General features: G+C 39.6%; 1 protein-coding gene across 1 annotated transcript; it reads left to right on the forward strand.

The window, feature by feature from the left end:
- Window positions 1–31: 31 nt before the first annotated feature.
- Window positions 32–17,215, forward strand: stx12l (syntaxin 12, like). The gene is made up of 9 exons (XM_041793819.1): window positions 32–168; window positions 3,794–3,863; window positions 4,010–4,109; window positions 5,858–5,995; window positions 6,097–6,140; window positions 13,496–13,601; window positions 13,679–13,751; window positions 13,832–13,914; window positions 16,097–17,215. The coding sequence occupies exons 1-9, from the start codon at window positions 69–71 to the stop codon at window positions 16,187–16,189; spliced, it is 807 nt and encodes a 268-aa protein (XP_041649753.1). The 5' UTR covers window positions 32–68; the 3' UTR covers window positions 16,190–17,215.
- The last annotated feature ends 5,771 nt before the right edge of the window (window positions 17,216–22,986 follow it).

Consider the following 22,986-nt stretch of genomic DNA (forward strand, 5'->3'; position numbering starts at 1 on the left):
TTCTCATTTGTACCCATGTGTGTGTCTGTGTGTAGTTGGAGTTTTGAGCGTGATTTTCCTCCGTCAGGATGTCATACATGAGAGCAGACAGCGGCTGGTCTCAGCCAGGAGACTTTAACAGCCTCATCCAGACCTGCAGCTCCAACATCCAGAAGATCAGCCAAAACTGTGAGTGCACACCACCAACAACACGCCCACTTTTGATTTAATACAACAGGTCTACATGTCAGTACCTCTACACATAATTCAGTTTAAAGATGTCAAGTCCAGACCGAAGACTCATGACACGGTCGCAGACGTCTGAACTGAGCTCAGTCCGACTGTCTGACGGGGTTTCCTGGGATTTGATTCGCCTAGTAACAGACAGCTGGTTTCAGCAGATAAATGGGGAACAAAGATCTCTTTTTCTAATGTGATATTTTTGTTCATTTGTTTCGGTGCATGTAAGCAGGAAGTGCTGCATTAGAACTCACTAATAAATGAGAAATTCAAGGCTGTAGAGAGGGGTGTCAACCTCAATCACAGCAGGGGCCGGATTCTGTATTTGAGTCTAACCTGAGAGCCTGGTTAAAAAGATTTAACCATTGAGTGTCAACCTAAATAATTTTGAGATAATAAGGTCAACATGATAAGTTAAAAACTCGAAATCTGAGATAAAAAGTCAAACTTTTAAGTTGTAAAGGTAATGAAATGATATCTAAAGTCAAAATGATGTTTTAAAAGGCAAAATATGAGGTAGAATACTGTAACTGTGATTTTTAACAGTCAAAATATGAGATTAAAGTCAAAAACTTGAGTTTTAAAAGTCAAAATATGAAATACAATTTCAAATTCATGGGTTTTAAAAGTAAAAAAAATAAATAAAATTCAAAACCATGAGTTTTGAGGTGAAAAAAAGAGCTAAAAGTCAAAGGTTGGAGTTGAATTGGTCAGCAAAATTGAAATAAAATTTAAAATCATGATATTTTACAATCAAAAATGAGAAAAATGTCAAAGTTAGGAGTTGAAATGTTAGCAAAACTGAGAAAAAAAAATCTAAATCATGATATTTAACAATCAAAATGTGAGATATACATCGAAATCCTGAGTTTAAAATATGAAAATATGAGATTAAATTTCAAATTCATGAGTTTTAAAAGTCAAATTATGAAATAACGTTAAAAACCACAAGTTTTAAAGGTAAAAACTAGATAAAAGTTAAAGTTAGGAGTTTAAAAGGTCAAAACACGAGATAAAATTCAAAATCATGACTTCAAAAGGTCAAAATGGATTTAAAATATAAAATTATGAATCTGAAAGGGAAAAATATCTGAGAGAAAGTCAAAATTGTGAGATGTTAAGGTTAAAATATGAAATAAACAGATCAAACCAAAACGTTTAGTCATAACTGTGAGATGCAAAATTGATAATTTGGAGAAAACACAAATTTCATTCTGACGTTCCTGACTTTTTATCCAATTACTTTTACTCTTTACTTTTTCTTTTTTTTTTTCTTTTTCTAATTTTTATGACCAGGGGTGATTTTAGTGACTTGGAGACCCCAGGCAAAGACCAGTGTGAGTCCCCCCCCCAATGTCACTCACCTCAACTTCTTTGATGACCGCCATATGAACGTGATTTAACAGAAACAGCACAGTGAGCAGTGGCCACTGATAACACATTTAACTCCATTCAGTGTAATATCATCTGCATTAGAACCAACATCTGTCAGGTTAAGTATTGGTGAATAGTTTGTTACATCAGCTGGACAAACTGCATCCACCTTAGACAGAGAATAAAAAAAAAACCAACTTAAATCTGATGTCTCCTCCAAAGACATATGAGAATAAAGACTCTCTGTACTTAAATGATTTTTATGTGCAAACTAATGACTTCTCTTCATCATTTTCTAAAGTTCATGTACTCTCCTGTTCTTAGAGTTTCATGTTTTCAGGTACAATATCTTAATAGTTATATCTGGCCCAAGGTCCCATCAAGAACTTAATACAGTTAATTTGTATTTCTGCATCAAATCAGCTGTATTACATGAGTTTTTATTATGTTATTAAGAGAAAAATACAATAGCCTCTATTTTCAGTCATTCTTTCATTGAATCATACTGAACTGTAGGAAAACAGGGGTGTCAAACTCATTTTGGGTCGGGGGCTGGATGTGCTCCAATGAGACGTCCTGCTGTTGGCTGGGGAATTTCTTAGCAACATCAAAAGCTGATACATAGGCTGCTGTAATGTTTATAAAGAGAAATGATCCAATATTAGATGCAAGTACCATTTAATGAGTGCTGCAGGTTTGCACACTAAAGGGCTAGTTAGCTACTTTTGACAGAGAATTTACCTGCAGGTAATCTTATCAGGTCAGGCAAAAATATGCTGCCCTTGTAACATGTGACAATTTTTACAGATTTTAACGTTTTTATGACCCACTGATGATGAATTTACAAGACTGAAATATTCATTATAAATACACATTCAACATGACTGTTTATGGGTTTAAAACAGCAGCCCTATTACTGCTTATAGAGATACAAACCCTCACCTGCTGAGTAAAAACCTGACTTTTAAGCACGTCTGAGCCCCTAGAGTAGTCATTCTTCATGTCCACTCTCTGAATCCTCCTGACACCCCTGCATGCATCATGAACGGGGCCATCTCGGTGCATAATTATGGATGAGCTGCGCCAAGATCAAACATGCCGACCTCACTTGTCATAGGACAGTCCGTGTCCAGATTAGGACTGAATGTTCAGTTATTAAGTCATTTTAACCGTTATGAGGAGAATTTCTACCATTCAATGAGAGCTGGAGTTAAATATGCCACAGGATTTATAAATGATGTCCTGTTTAAACTTAAGTGATCAAGACCACAAGTTGACTTCTTGATGACATAAAATAAGATCTTATGTAAATAAAATTAGGTTATATTAGTCTGGCGTTACAGATTTGTTTTAATGTAGGATTAAAACAGGCTGGAGATTGAACTGAGTCGCTCTCCAAAGCGTGATGCCGATGTCTGTGTTTGTGGTTGAGGGACAATTACACAGAGAAAGTGTTTGTTATCCTGAGAGCAGCTGTTTTACTTTGCTACTACAAGGCAAAATCTTCTGGCTTTGACATTTGTTAAGGCTTGTGCAAGAAACTAGTCAGAGGTGTGGACAGGACAAGACTCACTGAGAGAGCAGAGGTGATTCTGCAGCTGCGCTCTGCCGTGCCTCTCTTTATGATGTTCCTCACTGCTCTGAACGCTAAACTATGAATAATTTTCTTTGACCTGGGGAGTGGCAAAAACATAAGTGATCTATAGTTGTAGGAAAACAAACCTAGGCAAATTCTTGAGGCCCCCCTTACGGACGAGGCCAAAGGCAATTGCCTACCTTTGCCTAATGGTAAACCGTCTATGTTTATGATTCAGCAAGGATGTTATAAATCATCAAGGTGAAGTTCACATTTTTATATTGGAGGAAATCTGCAGATCTCATTCTGGTGGACCAGTTATAATAAAAATATATTATGATCTGGTGGGCCGGGTAGAACTGCACCATGGGCCATATTTGGCCCCTGGACCTTGAGTTTGACACCCCTGCTGTAGGAGTTAAAATGAAGTAGTTCTTCTCAGCAGATACCTTAGTTATGAGCATGTCTGTCTTTATACGTACCGGGGAATGTGGATGTCCTGCTAAGATGCAGATGGGGGAGTTCAAAAACGATGGGCATTCTTACTCCACATGTGGTTTGGTACAGAAACATTGTTAGGGGATGTAATGTTTGCTGAATTTCCTTTCTTCCTCTCCCGTGCAGCTGGTCAGATCAAAAATATTCTCTACCAGCTGGAGACTCGACAGGAGACATCAGAGCAGCAGGAGAAGCTGTGAGTCCGTCGCTGTCATTATTGTGGTGTGGTGCTCTCATCACTTGATGACGTTTGCATTTCTTAAATCTCCTTTTGTGTGTGTATGTGTGTGTATGTGTGTTTTATGTGTGGGTGTGTTTGTGTGGGTGTGTGTTTATGTGCAGGCAGCAGCTCCAGCACTACACCAACCAGCTGGCCAAAGAGACCAACAGACACCTGAAGGAGCTCGGCTCTCTGCCTCCGCCTCTGTCTCCATCAGAACAGGTCAGTCTGCACAGAATACAGACCATTGAATCCACATCTGGTCCTCATTTATTGACTTCTTCATTTATAGTCAGTCACATTTCTAAAGCAGATGCAGACTACATGTCCTCAAATAGAAAAAAAATCTCCAAAACCACATAAGTAATAATGATGATCACATAAAAAACACTTAAGAAAAGAAGACAGTATAGTCGGGGTTTTGGAAAAAAATACATGGGTGTATAATGTCCTTTATACGGCTGAAGGTCATAACCACAAAGTATTCAGGTCTGTTCAGAAACGTTTAAACTAACTTCTCTTTTACTGAAAAGGCTATCAATGCTTACACAGTTGATCTGACTCGAACTGTCAGTTTAATGCTCTTTAAACCAAGACTTTCATTTTAACATTCTACCACAGGGGTGTCAAACTCAAAGCCCAGGGGCCAAATCCGGCCCTCGGAACAGTTCAATCCGGCCCCCAAGATGATCTCATATTTCTGTTCTAACTGTCCCATCAGTCTGAGGTCTGCAGATTTCCTCTAGGATAAAAATGTGAACGTATCCTGATGATTTAAGAAATCCTTGTTAAGTCATGAACTCTGAAAAAGTAAGGAGTAAAAATATTTAGATAAGAAGTCAATGCGGGAAAAGAAATTAATTTCTGTTTTAATTTCATATTTTTCAATTTAGCATCTCACAATTAGGACTCAAACTTAGGATTTTGACTTTTTATTTCATACTTTCAACTGAGCATTTCAACTCATACGTTTTACTCCTTATATAATATTTTGAGCTTTTAGATTAATATTTTTAAATTTTCATGTCATATTTTTAACAAATTGTTTTGTATTTTACCTCGTATTTACAACTCCTAACTTCGACTTCATAATCCCATAGTTTGACCCTTTCGACTCACAATTTAAAATTCGAATCATATTTTGAGTTTTAATTTCATGAGTACAATTTTTTCATATTTTGACCTTTTTTTCCTAATAAATTTGCCGTTTTAGTGGGGATGCTGAATGATTAAAACATAATATTTTTTAATTTCACATTTAACCTTTTTGAACTAATAATTTATTTTTTGAGACTTTAAACTTATCCTTTTAACTCTTTAAATTTCAAAATAATTCATCATCAGTGTTATGTTAAAGTTATTTTTTTTCATGTTTTATTACTGGTGAAACAGGGTTGACAGTTTATGGTTAAAAAGGTGACCCTGTTGGAAACTCGGGTTAGACATGAATCCAGAATCCGGCCCCTGCTGTGGTTGTCTGATAGCCCTGAATTAGAACCTTATGGTTATCTGAGCTAGTTTTAGTGTGAGGTTTAAATTAGAAATAATTCTTCAGACACACATACTCAGAGCTGAGGAAGGATCCTTTTTGCTTCCTCTACATCACTTCATTTTAACACACCAGACAATACTGGTCTTACTGTAGGATTCAGCTGTAGCTGACCAGGATTTATAGTTATTTTATAAATCACATCAAAGTGAGTCCCTTCAAAGACCATCAGTCCCATCCCATCTTCACATGACAGAAACATGTTCATGAAATGATCCTGATTCTCTCTGCGTTCCTCTAATCATTCACATTAACATCATGACTAGAATGAACCACATCCATGGAAAGACCAGGGATTTTAACTGTAACTTCCTGCTGCATGGTGCCACAGATCAGGAAGTTTGGTGTTTTGTGTCTGACTGTCAGAGATGTAAACTATAAAAATGGAACCTTTTTTTCTCCATCCCTGCCTTGTGTTCAGAGGCAGCAGAAGCTGAGGAGAGAGCGTCTGATGAACGATTTTTCTGCAGCTCTCAACAACTTCCAGCTGGTTCAGAGGAGAGCAGCTGAAAAAGAGAAAGAGTCGGTGGTCCGGGCTAGAGCAGGATCCAGAGTCACGGTGGGGATCACAACCTTAAAAACGAGAACAAAAGTCACGAACCCATACTGATGAATTAACCAAAAACCACTGGATAAGTGATTTTATCTTTCTGTCTGCAGGGAGATGGAGGAAATGTGAATGAGCAGCTGGTCACATTTGAAAAGTAGGTTTTATTTCTGTCATAGTAAAAGTGTTTTACATGAACCAGTGCTCCTTTGTGTTTAGCCGACCAACCATTCTAATCCAATCAAATTCTAGCCTATAGAAGGACAGAAGATAAATGATAAAAGAATTATCAGAATACATTTACTAAACATGTCTCTCGCTGTGCATGTGTGTGTTGTAAGAAGCTTTAGTAACTTACAGTTTTTCTCAGTTGCTTTGGTACATTTCTCAGATCAGAATTTAAATTCTCAAAACTACACATGTGGACAAAATTGTTGGTACCCCTCTGTTTAATGAAAGAAAAACCCACAGTGGTCACAGTAATAACTTGAATCTGACAAAAGTGATAATAAATAAAAATTCAATGAAAATTAACCCATGAAAATCAGACATTGCTGTTGAACTCTGGTTCAAGAGAATTATTTTAAAAAACAAACTCATGAAACAGGCCTGGACGAAAATGATGGTACCCCTAGAAAAGATTGAAAATAATGTGACCATAGGGACATGTTCAACCAAGGTGTGTCCTCTAATTAGCATCACAGGTGTCTACAAACTTGTAATCAGTCAGTCAGCCTATTTAAAGGGTGACAAGTAGTCACTGTGCTGTTTGGTGACATGGTGTGTACCACACTAAACATGGTGCCCCAGCTGGGGTGATCAAGTCCCAACTTGTGTCTGAGAAGCAAGAGTGGTCCACGGATCCCCCCGCTTGATCCACAGCCATCTCGATGCCTTTTCTGTGGCATCGGTGATGTTCTTGATGGCCTTCCTGTTGTGCAGTCCTTTAACTCTCAGCAACTTGAAAGCCCTGACAAGAGACTGGCCAGCGAAGCCTCTGTACCCAACCTCTATGGAGATGCACCGGGTCTGCCATCCCCTGCTCCGACACTCATCTGCCAGCTCCTCATACTTGGCTGTCTTCCTCTCATAGGCCTCCTCCATCCGGTCTTCACAGGGAATAGTCAGCTCCAGCAGGACCACTTGTCTTGTTGTTTCAGAGACCAGAACCATGTCTGGCCTGAGTGTGGTCACTGCAATGGTCTCTGGGAACTTGAGCTGTCTCCCTAGGTTGACCTTCAGCTGCCAGTCCCGAGCCATTGGGAGCAGCTCTCCTGTTTGGCTCGAGCACTGCTGTGGCTTCTCCCCTGCTCTGACAAAAGCAATGGCCTGCCTCACTGGCTGCTGCTGTCTACTGCGTGAGATTCCTGAACTAACAACCTCTGCAATGACCTTCAGCACCTGGTAGTGCCGCCAACGGTAGCGCCCCTGTCCAAAGGCTTTTGGGCAACAGCTCAGAATGTGCTCCAACGTGCCTCCTTTCTGACATAGTGGGTACTGTGGAGTGTCTGCCAGGCCCCAGCGGAAGAGGTTGGGGGCTGAGGAGGACATCATAGACTGACTGGATAAGAAACTTGATCCGGTGTGGCTCCAACTTCCATAGGTCCGTCCACGAGATCTATCAGTCTGCTGCCTGTTCCCATCGAGTCCATGCCCCCTGTTGCTGCATCCCCACTGTCCTACTGCAGCGGGCTTCCTCCACCCCTGCTCGGACTTCCCCCTGGATCAACTGGCGTCTTTCCTTCCCCCAGACCTTGTTGTAGCGGGGTCTTGGGTTGCTGCCGAGCCTTGCCTGTCCAGAAGCCACTGTTCCCATCAACTCGCTGTGCCTCAGCCGTGATTCAGCCTGGTTGACTGCCTCCTGCGTGTTCCACTTCCTGCCAGTTCTTACTTCTATGCCAGCAGAGGAGACATTGATGTCACTGGAGCCTCTGTAGAGCAGTACCTCTCTCGCCCGGCTGACCATAAACTCCTCCGACACGCTACTGAATGGCAGCTTCAGCTTGTTCTTCCTCCCGTACAAGGCGATACTGCTGAGGCTTCGGGGTAGGCCCAGCCACTTATGCAGGAAAGAGCTAACCTTCTTCTCCAAACCCTCAACAGTGGTAAGTGGCATGTCATAGACCAGCAGAGGCCAGAGGACTCGTGGCAGGATGCCATACTGGTAGATCCAGGCTTTGAATTTGCCTGGTAGTCCAGACTTATCCACTGCTGTCAGCCAGGCTCCCAGCTGCTCGGTGGTTGCTTCCACAGCTGCCGTGTCCCTCGAGGTGCAGTCAAAGATCTTGCCAAGGCTCTTTACTGGCTTCTCTCCAACTGATGGAATCTGGATGCCTCCTATTGAGAAGCGAAATTGGTCAGTGACCTTCCCTTCCCTCACAACCAGGGACCTGGACTTGGCTGGCTTGAAGTCCGTTCGGGCCCAGCTGATGAGACGCTCAAGCCCTTGGAGGATCCATCTACAGCCCGGAACTGATGTTGTGGTCACTGTCAGGTCATCCATAAATGCTCTGATAGGGGGCTGTCGCATCCCTGACTTGGTGAGTGGACCCCTGCATTCCACCTCAGCTGACTTCACGAGCATATTCATGACCAGGGCGAACAATATCACAGAAATGGTGCATCCAGTGATAATGCCCTTCTCAAGCCGATGAACTGCAGATGTTACCATTCCAGAAGTGACTCTCAAACTGAAGCAGTTGTAGTAGTCAAGTATGAGTACCTTGATCTTGCCTGGAACATGGTGATTGTCTAGTGAGATCTCCACTAGCTTGTGGGGGATTGACCCATAGGCATTGGCAAGGTCTAGCCACAGGACTGCCAGGTCTGCATGGGCGAAGGTCTTGCTCCCTTGCACTGTCACTGTAGTTTGCACTGAGATACTTGTTGACCTCATCTTCAGTACAGGCAAGTTGGCCACTTCTTTTCTGCCCGAGAATGCTCTTGGTAAACCCAAAAGGGTTTCTGATGAAGGCTGCTCGTTTTCTGGCTCTCTACCTGCGCCTCCTTCTATGCCACTCAGCTTGCCGTAGAGTGGTGAGTTTCTTTCTTAAGATGTTGCGGAGCTCTGCCAGACCAATCTTGTCCTCCTTGCTCACCTGCTTATACTGTCTTGCAAGCAGTCTAAGCTCCTGCCGTAGCTGGCTGATCTTCATTTCCCGTCAGTTCGGTTCCACTGAACCTCTTGTCGGTCGGCGTTCCTTCAAGCCAAACCTTTCAGCACCAATGCTGATGATCATGGTGGACATCGTTAGCAGCTTCTGGTCTGCATCCCCCTTTGCAGTGGCTCCCAAGACTTGGTCCATGTCCTCGTCAAATTGGAGCCACTCTCTCTCCATGTTGGCGGGAGGCCACTTGATCCGACGGTGTTCTGAATGCTTGAAAGAAGGTAGAGCTTGTGGGGCATGGAGGGTCTGGGCACTGTGGGGTGACTCCGGGCCTTGCTCCTCATCAGACCACAGTGCCACCAGGCACTGGGCCTGTGCGTTGCTCCACCTGCTTCTCTGTCAAGCATTTCATTCTGGCCTGGTGGATCTTCAGGCCATGCCGGTTGTTGCAGACTTTGCCACAAATACAAACTGCACTTGTCGTTATTAATCCGTTAGCATGGGTCTTTGCCTGTATGTCAGTCCTGTTGGGGTGCTCATCCCCCTCCCCCCTCTCGGGCACCCCTGGGGGTATGGTTCATTAGGGTTTTCTGTAGCTTGTTTGTAGGGTGCTCCCTCACGGGAGCAGCAGTTTGGGCTGCTACCCCTCCCTGCCCCAGTTGCTGTCTTTCCATCTGTCTGCTGTCTCTCCAGCTGTTGCCATACTTTCATGGTAGTCATCCAGCCTGTTACCGGATGTCACTGGCTGGGCCAGATTGTAATGCTTTGGCAAACACCTTTTAGTGCAACTCAGACACATTCTCAGTGATGTTCCTGGGTCCTCAGGTGTTTCGGGTCTTTCGACATCATACACCCTCGCTCAGGTGACCCAGCCGGGGTGATCAAGTCCCGACTTGTGTCTGAGAAGCAAGAGTGGTTCTTAAACAACCATGTCGAAAGACATCCTGTGGTCGTGGAAAAGATGTCAGTCTGTTTAAGAAGGGTCAAATCATTGGTATGCAAAAAAGGCTTCAGTTTGCTAGGGAGCATAAAGATTGGACTCTGGAGGAATGGAAGAAGGTCATGTGGTCTGATGAGTCCAGATTTACCCTGTTCCAGAGTGATGGGTGCATCAGGGTAAGAAGAGAGGCAGGTGAAGTGATGCACCTATCATGCCTAGTGCCTACTGTACAAGCCTGTGGGGGCGGGGCTATGATCTGGGGTTGCTGCAGTTGGTCAGGTCTAGGTTCAGCAACATTATGTGCCCAAAGAATGAGGTCAGCTGACTACCTGAATATACTGAATGACCAGGTTATTCCATCAATGGATTTTTTCTTCCTTAATGGCACGGGCATATTCCAAGAGGACAATGCCAGGATTCATGGGGCTCAAATTGTGAAAGAGTGGTTCAGGGAGCATGGGACATCATTTTCACACATGGATTGGCCACCGCAGAGTCCAGACCTTAACCCCATTGAGAATCTTTGGGATGTGCTGGAGAAGGCTTTGCGCAGTGGTCAGACACTCCCATCGTCAATACAAGATCTTGGTGAAAAATTAATGCAACACTGGATGGAAATAAATCTTGTGACATTGCAGAAGCTTATCGAAATGATGCCACAGCGAATGTGTGCTGTAATCAAAGCTAAAGGCGGTCCAACGAACTATTAGAGTTTGTGACCTTTTTTTGGTGGCAACTTTTTTTTTGGCCAGGCAGTGTATTAATCAGAAATTTAAGATCCACGGGATCTTAAATTTCAACCTCCCTGGACTTTGCTGCAGGAGGAAAATTGATGACAAATTGAAGAGATGGATAGTAAGAATGGTAACAAAAGAGCCCAGAACAACCTCCAAAGACATTAAAGGTGAACTCCAAGGTCAAGGTACATGAGTGTCAGATCGCACCATCTGTCGTTGTTTGAGCCAAAGTGGACTTCATGGGAGACGACCAAGGAGGACACCACTGTTGAAAACAACTCATAAAAAAGCCAGACTGGAATTTGCCAAACTGCATGTTGACAAGTCACAAAGCTTCTGGGAGAATGTCCTATGGACAGACGAGACAAAACTGGAACTTTTTGGCAAGGCACATCAGCTCTATGTTCATAGACGCAAAAATGAAGCATACCAAGAAAAGAACACTGTCCCTACTGTGAAACATGGAGGAGGCTCTGTTATGTTCTGGGGCTGCTTTGCTGCATCTGGCACAGGGTGTCTTGAATCTGTGCAGGGTACAATGAAATCTTAAGACTATCAAGGTATTCTAGAGAGAAATGTGCAGCCCAGTGTCAGAAAGCTTGGTCTCAGTCGCAGGTCATGGGTCTTGCAACAGGATAATGACCCAAAACACACAGCTAAAAACACCCAAGAATGGCTAAGAGCAAAACATTGGACTATTCTGAAATGGCCTTCTATGAGCCCTGATCTAAATCCTATTGAACATCTGTGGAAGGAGCTGAAACATGGCATCTGGAAAAGGCACCCTTCAAACCTGAGACAACTGGAGCAGTTTGCTCATGAGGAGTGGGCTAAAATACCTGCTGAGAGGTGCAGAAGTCTCACTGAAAGCTACAGAAATCGTTTGATTGCAGTGATTGCCTCAAAAGTCTGTGCAACAAAATATTAAGTTAGGGGTACCATCATTTTTGTCCAGGCCTGTTTCATGAGTTTGTTTTTTAAAACAATTCTGTTGAACCACAGTTCAAAAGCAATGTCTGATTTTCATTGGTTAATTTTCATTGAATTTTTATTTATTATCACTTTTTTCAGATTCAAGTTATTTCTGTGACCATTGTGGGTTTTTCTTTCATTAACAGAGGGGTACCAACTATTTTGGTCAAAAAAGCAGTTTCTCATTTCTTTCAACAAGTTGCAAATGCTTTGGTACATCCATGAAAATAAATATGAACAATTCTCTGCGGTTTCCTACATTATCAGTTGCTTATGTCATGTTGATCAAAATGTATTATAATGGGTCTCTGTTGAATAGTCTCACCCCACACAACATTTAGGCATTAGTTCATCGCATAAGTCTTTACATGCAAAATGGTTCAACATGTTGTCATATGTCAAGCATGTTTCTATACATTTCCATTAGACTTTTTTTTCCTATATCTGTCCTGAATTGGTAAATTGCTCACAGGTGAATCTTGACTTTCTTTAACAAAAGGAAATGTGTAAAGCATTAGATCAACCAATAATCGAAGAATTTGATTGTGGAGAATTTGATGATTGAGGAATTTTCTCAGCATGGAGATAGAAAGTATATGATTGTCAGCCACATACACAGATGACCCTGGCTGCCATGGATGCAGCATGTGATGACATCACAGCAGATACTTGCAGAGGCTGGATAAGAAACTCTAAAAGACTCTTTCCATGCTGCATCGCAAGAGAAGATATTCGTTGTGATGTGGATGAGAATTTGTGGCCCAACAGACAGGAACATCAGGAGGTGTAGGAAGACTGCACTGTAATTCCTACAGCACTGCATGTACAGTTTTCCCTAAGAAGATTGTCCTATGTTCACATTTCTACTTTTGTGGGTTTTTGTTCTTTTCTTTGTGCTATGAAGTGCTGTCTTTTCCTCCCTGTATCGCAATGAAATCATCTGTCAACAAATTACAGTACAAACAGTAAAAGCGTAAATGTGAATCTTGTCCAGTCTCTTGCAATCAATCTCCCACATACACTAAGGTGTAACTTACAATTTACAATAATTGTCATCAAAACTTTAGCCACAGTTTACATCAGAACATTCCTCCAGAGTACACCGTTATGTTGACAACATAACTAAGCAATCTGACTGTCTCATCCGTACACAATGACACAAGGACTTGTCATTCTGATGGTACTGACATGTTCATTGACACAGATATTTACTTTTGAGAGATGAACTAAGGATTTTGAGCAAGAGACTGGCTTTTTCAGGTAATCCATGGTGTTTTGCTATTTGAACAAATTGAGAAATGTACTTACTGTTTTGCAAATGTCAAGGATGATTCGAGAAATGTACCAGAGTGACTGAGAAAAACTGTAAAATCCTAAAACAAAGTGGTTTGGTTCTGGTTTCACGAAGCACAGACCTGGAAACTGTTTCTGGGGTTTCAAAGTCCATTAAGAGATAACAGGTTTTAAACATGGACCTGTTAATACATTTGCCATTTTAATCAAACAGGAGTTCACCTTAAAGATAAAGTTTTTTCGGTCAATTTCAATCACAATCAGGTCTTTGTTTTAAACATTCTAGTTAGAAGTCCATCATACAACAAAACGTTTGTGTTAAATCTAAGAAGAAATCAGTAATTTAAATAAAGTTTGGTGTGTTTTTTTGTCCCCTAAATGATATTTAAATAAAGTTTGGTGTATTTTTATGTCCCATAGATGACATTAAAATAAAGATTGGTGTATTTCTGTGACTCTGCAGAGAAGGAGAGTGGGGTCAGAGCCAGAGTCAGAGTGAGGAAGTGGCGATCACCGAGGAGGACCTGGAGAACATCAGGGAGAGAGAGACCAACATCAAACAGCTGGAGGTATCTGACGGCTTCTTGTGCACTGTAAAAAATGTACCATTATGTTCAGATCATGGGTGAAACTTTGCTCTTCTCAGGCAGACATCATGGATGTGAACCAGATCTTTAAGGACCTGGCTGTGATGATCCATGATCAGGGAGAAACCATTGGTGGGTTTTTTAGAGATAAGATGCATAGATTGGATCATTTAGAGCATGACAATAATGCTCTGGTGTGTTTTTTCTCTCAGACAGCATCGAGGCCAACGTAGAGGGAGCCGAGGCTCACGTAGACCGAGGAGCAGCACAGCTGCAGAAAGCTTCCTACTACCAAGTGAGACTATAACGCACTATAAAACATCCTTCTTCAAACCAAATATCTCTCAATTTATGTATGAGACAGTCTATGACTTAGTTTATGTATGAGACAGTCTATGACTTAGTCTATGTATGAGACAGTCTATGACTTAGTCTATGTATGAGACAGTCTATGAGTGAGTCTATGTATGAGACAGTCTATGAGTGAGTCTATGTATAAGACAGTCTATGACTTAGTCTATGTATGAGACAGTCTATGAGTGAGTCTATGTATGAGACAGTCTATGAGTGAGTCTATGAATGAGACAGTCTATGAGTGAGTCTATGAATGAGACAGTCTATGAGTGAGTCTATGAATGAGACAGTCTTTGAGTGAGTCTATGAATGAGACAGTCTATGAGAGAGTCTATGTATGAGACAGTCTATGAGTGAGTCTATGTATGAGACAGTCTATGAGTGAGTCTATGTATGAGACAGTCTTTGAGTGAGTCTATGAATGAGACAGTCTATGAGTGAGTCTATGAATGAGACAGTCTATGAGTGAGTCTATGAATGAGACAGTCTGAGTGAGTCTATGAATGAGACAGTCTATGAGTGAGTCTATGAATGAGACAGTCTATGAGTGAGTCTATGAATGAGACAGTCTTTAAGTGAGTCTATGAATGAGACAGTCTATGAGTGAGTCTATGAATGAGACAGTCTATGAGTGAGTCTATGAATGAGACAGTCTATGAGTGAGTCTATGTATGAGACAGTCTATGAGTGAGTCTATGAATGAGACAGTCTATGAGTGAGTCTATGAATGAGACAGTCTATGAGTGAGTCTATGAATGAGACAGTCTATGAGTGAGTCTATGAATGAGACAGTCTATGAGTGAGTCTATGAATGAGACAGTCTATGAGTGAGTCTATGAATGAGACAGTCTATGAGTGAGTCTATGTATGAGACAGTCTATGAGTGAGTCTATGTATAAGACAGTCTATGACTTAGTTTATGTATGAGACAGTCTATGACTTAGTCTATGTATGAGACAGTCTATGACTTAGTCTATGTATGAGACAGTCTATGAGTGAGTCTATGTATGAGACAGTCTATGAGTGAGTCTATGTATGAGACAGTCTTTGAGTGAGTCTATGAATGAGACAGTCTATGAGTGAGTCTATGAATGAGACAGTCTATGAGTGAGTCTATGAATGAGACAGTCTGAGTGAGTCTATGAATGAGACAGTCTATGAGTGAGTCTATGAATGAGACAGTCTTTAAGTGAGTCTATGAATGAGACAGTCTATGAGTGAGTCTATGAATGAGACAGTCTATGAGTGAGTCTATGAATGAGACAGTCTATGAGTGAGTCTATGTATGAGACAGTCTATGAGTGAGTCTATGAATGAGACAGTCTATGAGTGAGTCTATGAATGAGACAGTCTATGAGTGAGTCTATGAATGAGACAGTCTATGAGTGAGTCTATGAATGAGACAGTCTATGAGTGAGTCTATGAATGAGACAGTCTTTGAGTGAGTCTTATACATAGACTCTCTCATAGTCTATATATGAGACAGTCTATGAGTGAGTCTATGAATGAGACAGTCTATGAGTGAGTCTATGTATGAGACAGTCTATGAGTGAGTCTATGAATGAGACAGTCTATGAGTGAGTCTATGAATGAGACAGTCTATGAGTGAGTCTATGAATGAGACAGTCTATGAGTGAGTCTATGAATGAGACAGTCTATGAGTGAGTCTATGTATGAGACAGTCTTTGAGTGAGTCTATGTATGAGACAGTCTATGAGTGAGTCTATGAATGAGACAGTCTATGAGTGAGTCTATGAATGAGACAGTCTATGAGTGAGTCTATGAATGAGACAGTCTATGAGTGAGTCTATGTATGAGACAGTCTTTGAGTGAGTCTATGTATGAGACAGTCTATGAGTGAGTCTATGAATGAGACAGTCTATGAGTGAGTCTATGAATGAGACAGTCTTTGAGTGAGTCTTATATATAGACTCTCTCATAGTCTATATATGAGACAGTCTACTGATGATCATTCTTGTGCAGTGAAGTTAAAAATATGTAGGGCTGAGCTGCAAGTTGAACTGCAGGTTGAGTTTTTAGTGCATTGTTGATGATTGTTAAATTTAATGTCATGTTTACTTGTGCACCAAATCTCTGATCGTTTTTGGATTTTATTGTTACAGAGGAAGTCACGTAAGAGGATGTGCATCCTGGCCATGGTCATGTCTCTTATTCTCCTCATCATCATCATCATCATCTGGCAAGCCATCAAATGAGGAGCAGCTTTGCCCACTGACGCCTTCAGATGATTTTGTGTGTCTGCGTGTGTGAATGATGTTTTCACGTGAGCGTGTTGATTCTTTCATCGGTCTGATCCTAACCTCCACCATCATAGACGCTGAGGTGCTCCTTTAATACAGCCTTATAAAGCAGAATTTCTTTGGTGCTCATAATTGACCAGACTGAGTTGATCTTTAATTGATTTGATTCTTTGACAAACTTGTCCTCAATGAACGAATGAAGACATGCATAGAGTATGGTGTAAGGATGTGGAGTTGCTCTTGTGGACACCTTTATTATTGAGGTCACCATTTTAAAGTCACAACTTCACCTGGATGCACTGAAAAGACTCCGCTTGTATGAAGTAAGTCCAACAGGAAGTAGTGCAATAACATTTATAATGATTGATGGGACACTGGACCAATCAGAGAGCCAACAAAAACTGTTTCTCCTTCTTTGATTAGATAATTGATGAGTTAAATTCAGTCAAACACTGCAGCACTAATGTCTGCTACGGCCATGGGAGTTTGGAGTTTAGGATGGAGATTAAGATGGAGATTAGGATCAGCCTACTGATGAATTAATCTCACATTCCTTTATTAAAACCTCCTCAGAGTAACTTTGATCAGTGCTGTAGCTCCATGTCTTACTAATGCAAGGTTGCACAATTTTATATGCAGTCATTTAAACCTCTGTAATAAAACTGTCTGTGTTTAGTTCACCTTTGTTTTTTCTGGAAGTTTCTCTGGAAGTTTAATACAACTAACATAACAGTGGTCTGATGGTGTAATGTGTCAGTTTGTCCACCAGGGGGAGAGCTAGGCATGCTGGGAGTCAGTGACCGTGGTCTGTTGGACACGCTGCTCCTGCACTCCTAGTTAATTTAAGATAAATGATTATTCACCTGCTCAACAGTTAAAAAAACAAGTCCTGTGGAGATATTTGAAAACTTTCAATCTGGTCAGTTCAGAATAAACAAAAAATATTGATAAAATATTTCAAAGGTTCATTATTTTTTTTCAAGAAAGGTTAAGCTTAATTTGGCCAATATTTGAAATATTTATTTTTTCTATGTGATAATTTTGAAAACATTAATTTGAATATTTTAAAAGATTTTTTTTTTCACAAAAGTTGACTTTTGACAAAACTTAAGATATCTGTTTTTTTTTAATTTGTTCAATTTAAAAAGCAAACACAAAAACAGATTTTGTTTTACAAAGAAGGTAAATTTTGAAAAAACTTCATGATTTTTCTTTTTTTCACTTGATAAATTTGAAAACAAAACAAAAAAGAAAAAAGATTTTATAAGGTTGTGGAGATGGCTTTTCACATTTGAAAACATTTTTGCTGAAAGTTTTGAAAAATGTTGACAACAATGTCAGCAAAGATTTGGTGATTTCTTTTTTCATTTAATGAAAGTTTAAAAATTAGAAAATTTAATCATTTATTATTAAGGTATTCAAATTTTTTGACAAAGATTTGTTGAAATGTTGACTAAATGAAGTTTAATGCATTTATAAAAGTTTAAAAGGTGTTCAACAACAGTTTAAAATTATACATATAACGTGCCCATTTTTTTTTTTTTTTTTTTTTTTTTGAATCTGTGGTGTATTTTTTTGAAGATTGAGGAAATTTGAATAAATGTTTTAAACATTGATTAATTTAATGAGGTCTAATTGTTTTAACAAGGAGCCACTGGGATAGTTTTAAAGGCTCCAAAGAGATTTGATTGGCTGTTAAAAATTTAAATGATAAAATTAGAAAGTTCAAGGACATTTTTAAAGGATATTTGACATTACTTCTGAAAAGCTTTTTATTAAAGTTTAGATTTTATTATAGAAGTTATTATATAGTTATAATTTTTTATATGTTAATTTATGCAAGATTTCATTCGTTTAGACCAATTTCCCTTAATTTTTGAAATTTTAATGAAAATTAAGCAAACATGATTTAACTCCTGTTTCTGAGTCATAACCTCAAATATCATGTCATTATTAGTATTTTTTTGAAATTAAGAAAAAATATAAATAGACATAATATTCCTACCAGGAAGAGCTGCTGACTGTCTTAGTATCATTAAAATATCACAATTAAAATAAAATACAAATTAAAGATTCAAAAAAACCCATTAATAGTGAGTGTAGCTACAGTAACTGCTCATGTGTGAAAAATGAATCATTTTAGTTGTATTCTCAGATCTAACTCGTGTTTTGTCTTATTTTCAGTGTAAATGTGAAATACTGAAATGTACGTTAATAATTCTGTGAATGAAGTCTAAAACTCTCTCAGCATTGGCAGGATGGTTTAATGGGAGATGAAATCAGGGCTGAAGAGCTGCTCTAGCTGAGGTTTTGTTGAACAGATGAGACAGTGGAAAAAACCTGAATGCCTGCTGCAGGTTGATCCGTAAATCTTTGGTCTAATTTACACTATTTTATGTTTCACTGCCACTGAGATGAAACCTTCATCATGTTGATACAAAATAATGATCATTTTACAGTCTAACCACAGAATAATGAGGGTGTGTTGGGATGTAAGGACACTAACATCAGTGTTGCCATGGTTACAGCAGTCTTGTTTCCATAGAGGAGAGCTGAGTGCTCCTCAACGTCTGAGGAAGGTGAGGAGGTTAGTGCAGCTCACTTCCTGCCCTGATTAAACACTCAACATGATTCTGAGCTCACTGAGCGTGCTCAGTAAAGGTTTAAAAAAGTGGCTTTATGGGTCTAGCAGGTAGGTCATGTTGCATGGGCGGCTTCTTTATTGATTTACTGATGGAGTTATTTTTTGATTATTTATTTGTATGTCAGTACACACAGTTATAAATAATCCTCCATCAAACAGTTCATGGAATTTGACTGGTGCTGTGTACATGGATAATACCTCCAGCAGTGCACGCTTATTTAATCATTTCTAAAGACAATTTAGTCCATTAATTCACCTGTACATTTAACATTAAGGTTTTTATAATGCATTGTATAGAGCAAACAGGCCTATTTATTGTGAAATAATGGATGGCTATGTGAGCTTTTATTTTGACAGGTCGGCTTTTATTTTGAAAGGTTTACCTTCCCCATTGGGTCACATGTTTTCCTGTTCTCCATCTTTCTTCAAAACAAGAAAACAAAAAACAGAATTGGCAAACACAAAAATTGGACCCTTCATGTTTGGAGTCTCGGTGTTTGGTTTTCTCTTTTTATGTGACTGAAATTTAAAAAAAAAAAAAGAAAAAAAAAAAAGAAAATGATTAATTTTTCAATGTTTGCTAAAAAATTAAAGATAAAAAGAAATAACAAGAGGGGTCAGGATAGTGAGTTTTCTGTTTAAAACCAGCTTCAGAAATCTAGAGAAACCTTTGTTATTTTGTTTTTTCATTTTTGACAGAAAATGGGAAAAAACAGAAGATCAGAGGCATTTTCTTTTTTTTCCTGAAAAAAAAAGGAAAAATTAGCCATTTTTGTTTTCCATTTTTTTTCAGTCACAAAAATAAAAAAACACGTTTAAAATAGGTCCAATTTTTCAGTTCTGTTTATTTTTTTCTGTTTTTATTAAATACTTGAGAAAGAAGAAATCATGTGACCCAGTGGGCAGAGGTGTCAAGTAACTAAGTACAAATACTTGGTTACTTTACTTAAGTAGAAATTTGGGGTATCTATACTTTACTGGAGTAATTATTTTTCAGCCTACTTTTTACTTCTACTCCTTACATTTTAAAAATAGCCTCGCTACTCCTATTTCATTTCAGCTTGTTTTCATTCTGGCTTGGCATCGTTCAAAAAAACACAAATAAAAATCCTATAAAACCTATCTAGATAAATCCCGCCAGAGTGAATTTGACTGTGGTTGGATTAGAAGTATAAACATACCATTCTCACACCCTATTGGTTTGTACGCGATCCATTGCACCTTTGGACATGACATAAATCACGTCACACTCCTGCAAGGAAATAGCAGACATATGTAGTAGCCTAGTATGAAGACGTCCGTGGCAGAGACTCAGGAGAACTGGAGCGAAATGTCCCAACCAATCACCAGCAGGGGGTTGGTAGCACACATATATGGTTCTTGAATGTATCTGCATTGTACTAAAATGTGTTCATTTTCAGTGGACATAAATACGGCTGAAACAGGAGCATCCCAAATTTTTCAACATTATCATTTTAATATAACATTATAGTCATTATGGCCTTTAGAAACATGTTTTTTTGGGGAGGTGGGGCAGTGCACTATGGTAGAATAGAATGGAATGTATCATGGAATGGAATGGTGGAATGGAATGGAATGGAATGGTGGAATGGAATGGAATGGAATGGAATGGAATGGAATGGTGGAATGGAATGGAATGGAATGGTGGAATGGAATGGAATGGAATGGAATGGTGGAATGGTAGAATGGAATTGGCCCCTGTGGCACGGCCTAAGCTTTTGTCCTTACAGTTTTTTTCGATTGCTTAAACACAATTTTGAAAACAGGGCTCATTTTGTCAAAACACTACACACAATTTACACAACCCCACACACAAGTAGCAGAAAACCTCAGATCCTTTGCAAAATGAAACACTCTTGTAAAAACTATACACTAATTTATAAAAAACACATTTTGTTACCATATGTAACACACACATTTCATATGGCTTAATTCTGTTTGAACCAGTTACACACTGCTGTTGCTAACCTAAAACACTTTCTACTTCTCAGTGATCAAAGTACTGTAAGTGAAGTACACAGAGAAAGTGCAAATATACAATAAATTCACCAAACACGACACAAGACCAATGCTGCAGAGTGATGAAAATATCATTTATCTCCCCATATAATCAGTCAACATGTCAGCATGGAGAATCACAACAACACATGTCCCAGTGTTCATGCTACTACAGTAGTGTGCATAACACTGTAAGCTCAGTAAATATCAGACAAACATAAAATACTGTATCAGCACAGGTTACTATTACAGTAAAAAGAAAAAAATCTGGGAAAAAAAACAAGAAATAAAGGAAAAGAAATACAGAACAGAAAATACTAGACATTATCTCTTCACCTAGCTGGAGTTTCATAAGCATCACAGGTGATATCCTCATTGTCAAGACAACATGGAAGAACCGTCTTGAATGTCGAATCCATCCTTGCACAGCTGTGGCGTCGATTTGGTCAAAGGCCTCCTCCATAGCCTGAATGAGGGGTACCTGAGCCTGGGGCCGGAGAACGTAAACTGCCATGCCTAGAAAAACTCTTGGATTGGGTTGAGATGTTTTTGATGAATTTGGTTCTCTTCCTCTTTGAGCATGTTCTCTTTTTGCTTCAGGTCTTCCTCTTCCTCTTCATCCTTCTCCTCTGTGAATTCCCCCTCTCACCCTCACTCTTCTTCTGACTCCTTCCATTTTGGTTGAAGACAGGTGAACTCATCTGCTGCATTTTTTTAGTGCTTAAACCTGATTGGTGTGTCTACAACTAAGCAATCGTGTGTTTGCGCACCTGATGGCTGTGTGTTTAACCAGTGACTTGTTGGTGTGGTAATTTGACAGTCAGTGCTTTGGAATTGCAAGGAAGTGCCATCGTGATACACTTCTGTGTCTAATGTATAGGAGTGTGTTTAGTGGTTTGCAAATCACTGTGTGTATTGTTTTGCAAGAAGTGTGAGGCTGATATTGTGCTTATGTTGGTGCAAATCTGAGCCGATGTTTTGTTCCTTGAGTGTAAGGTTTTGATAATTGTGTAATACTTTTGATTTTAGTGTTTATGCAGTCGAAATAAACTGTAATGCAATTTATTCCCTTTTACATTACTTTATTTTTTAAGTAGTTTTGAAACCAGTACTTTAATACTTTTACTTGAGTAAAAAGCTTGAGTTGATACTTCAACTTCTACAGAAGTCTTTTTAAACCCCAGTATATTTACTTCTAACTGAGGCATGAATGTGAATGCTTTTGACACCTCTGCCAGTGGGAAAGGTGAGTACTTCAAAATAAAAGCCCTCATGTGAAGATTTAAGCCTACATAGCCATCTTTTGTGTTTTACAGTATAATAATAGGTCAACAGAGTGGTGCAGTCGTGACGTAATTCTGTAGGCAAACCCGGAAGTTGGTGTTGCATGGGTTCCCTCGGCGTCGAGCCTATGGGACTTTTTAACAGGTTTTTGGATTATTGCTGAAAATAAGCTCTGTGTCCAATAAAAGTTTATGAAAATTAAACATTTTGTTCATAAAGATAATCTTCATAAATTGATAATTTAAGCATCATATCTGGTTCGTTGATCTAACTGGTGAAAGTAAAAAGCTAACGTTATACAGTTTTTCACACTTGCTAAAACCTCCACCCATTTTCTCAAAACCTTAAACACAAATCCAAAAAGTCAAACTACATTCACAAAACCCCAGACTTACGGTGGCCCTGAGAGCTCACAGCACTGCAACTTAAGAAAACACATGCGCAGCATTTAGAAAACACGCTGCAAAGACCAACACAACACATTAGAAAAACGCGCTGCAAATAGACCGCAACACATTAGAAAAACGCGCTGCAAATAGACCGCAACACATTAGAAAAACGCGCTGCAAATAGACCGCAACACATTAGAAAAACGCGCTGCGAATAGACCGCAACACATTAGAAAAACGCGCTGCAAATAGACCGCAACACATTAGAAAAACGCGCTGCGAATAGACCGCAACACATTAGAAAAACGTGGTGCAAATACACCACAACACAACGGAAGTGTTTCCAGAGGACACTTAAAAGTGATGCACACAAACATCTTCATCAATTTGACAACACATGCGCAGCATTTAGAAAA

The sequence above is a fragment of the Cheilinus undulatus genome, linkage group 8, assembly GCF_018320785.1.
Source record: "Cheilinus undulatus linkage group 8, ASM1832078v1, whole genome shotgun sequence".
Lineage (NCBI taxonomy): Eukaryota > Metazoa > Chordata > Actinopteri > Labriformes > Labridae > Cheilinus > Cheilinus undulatus.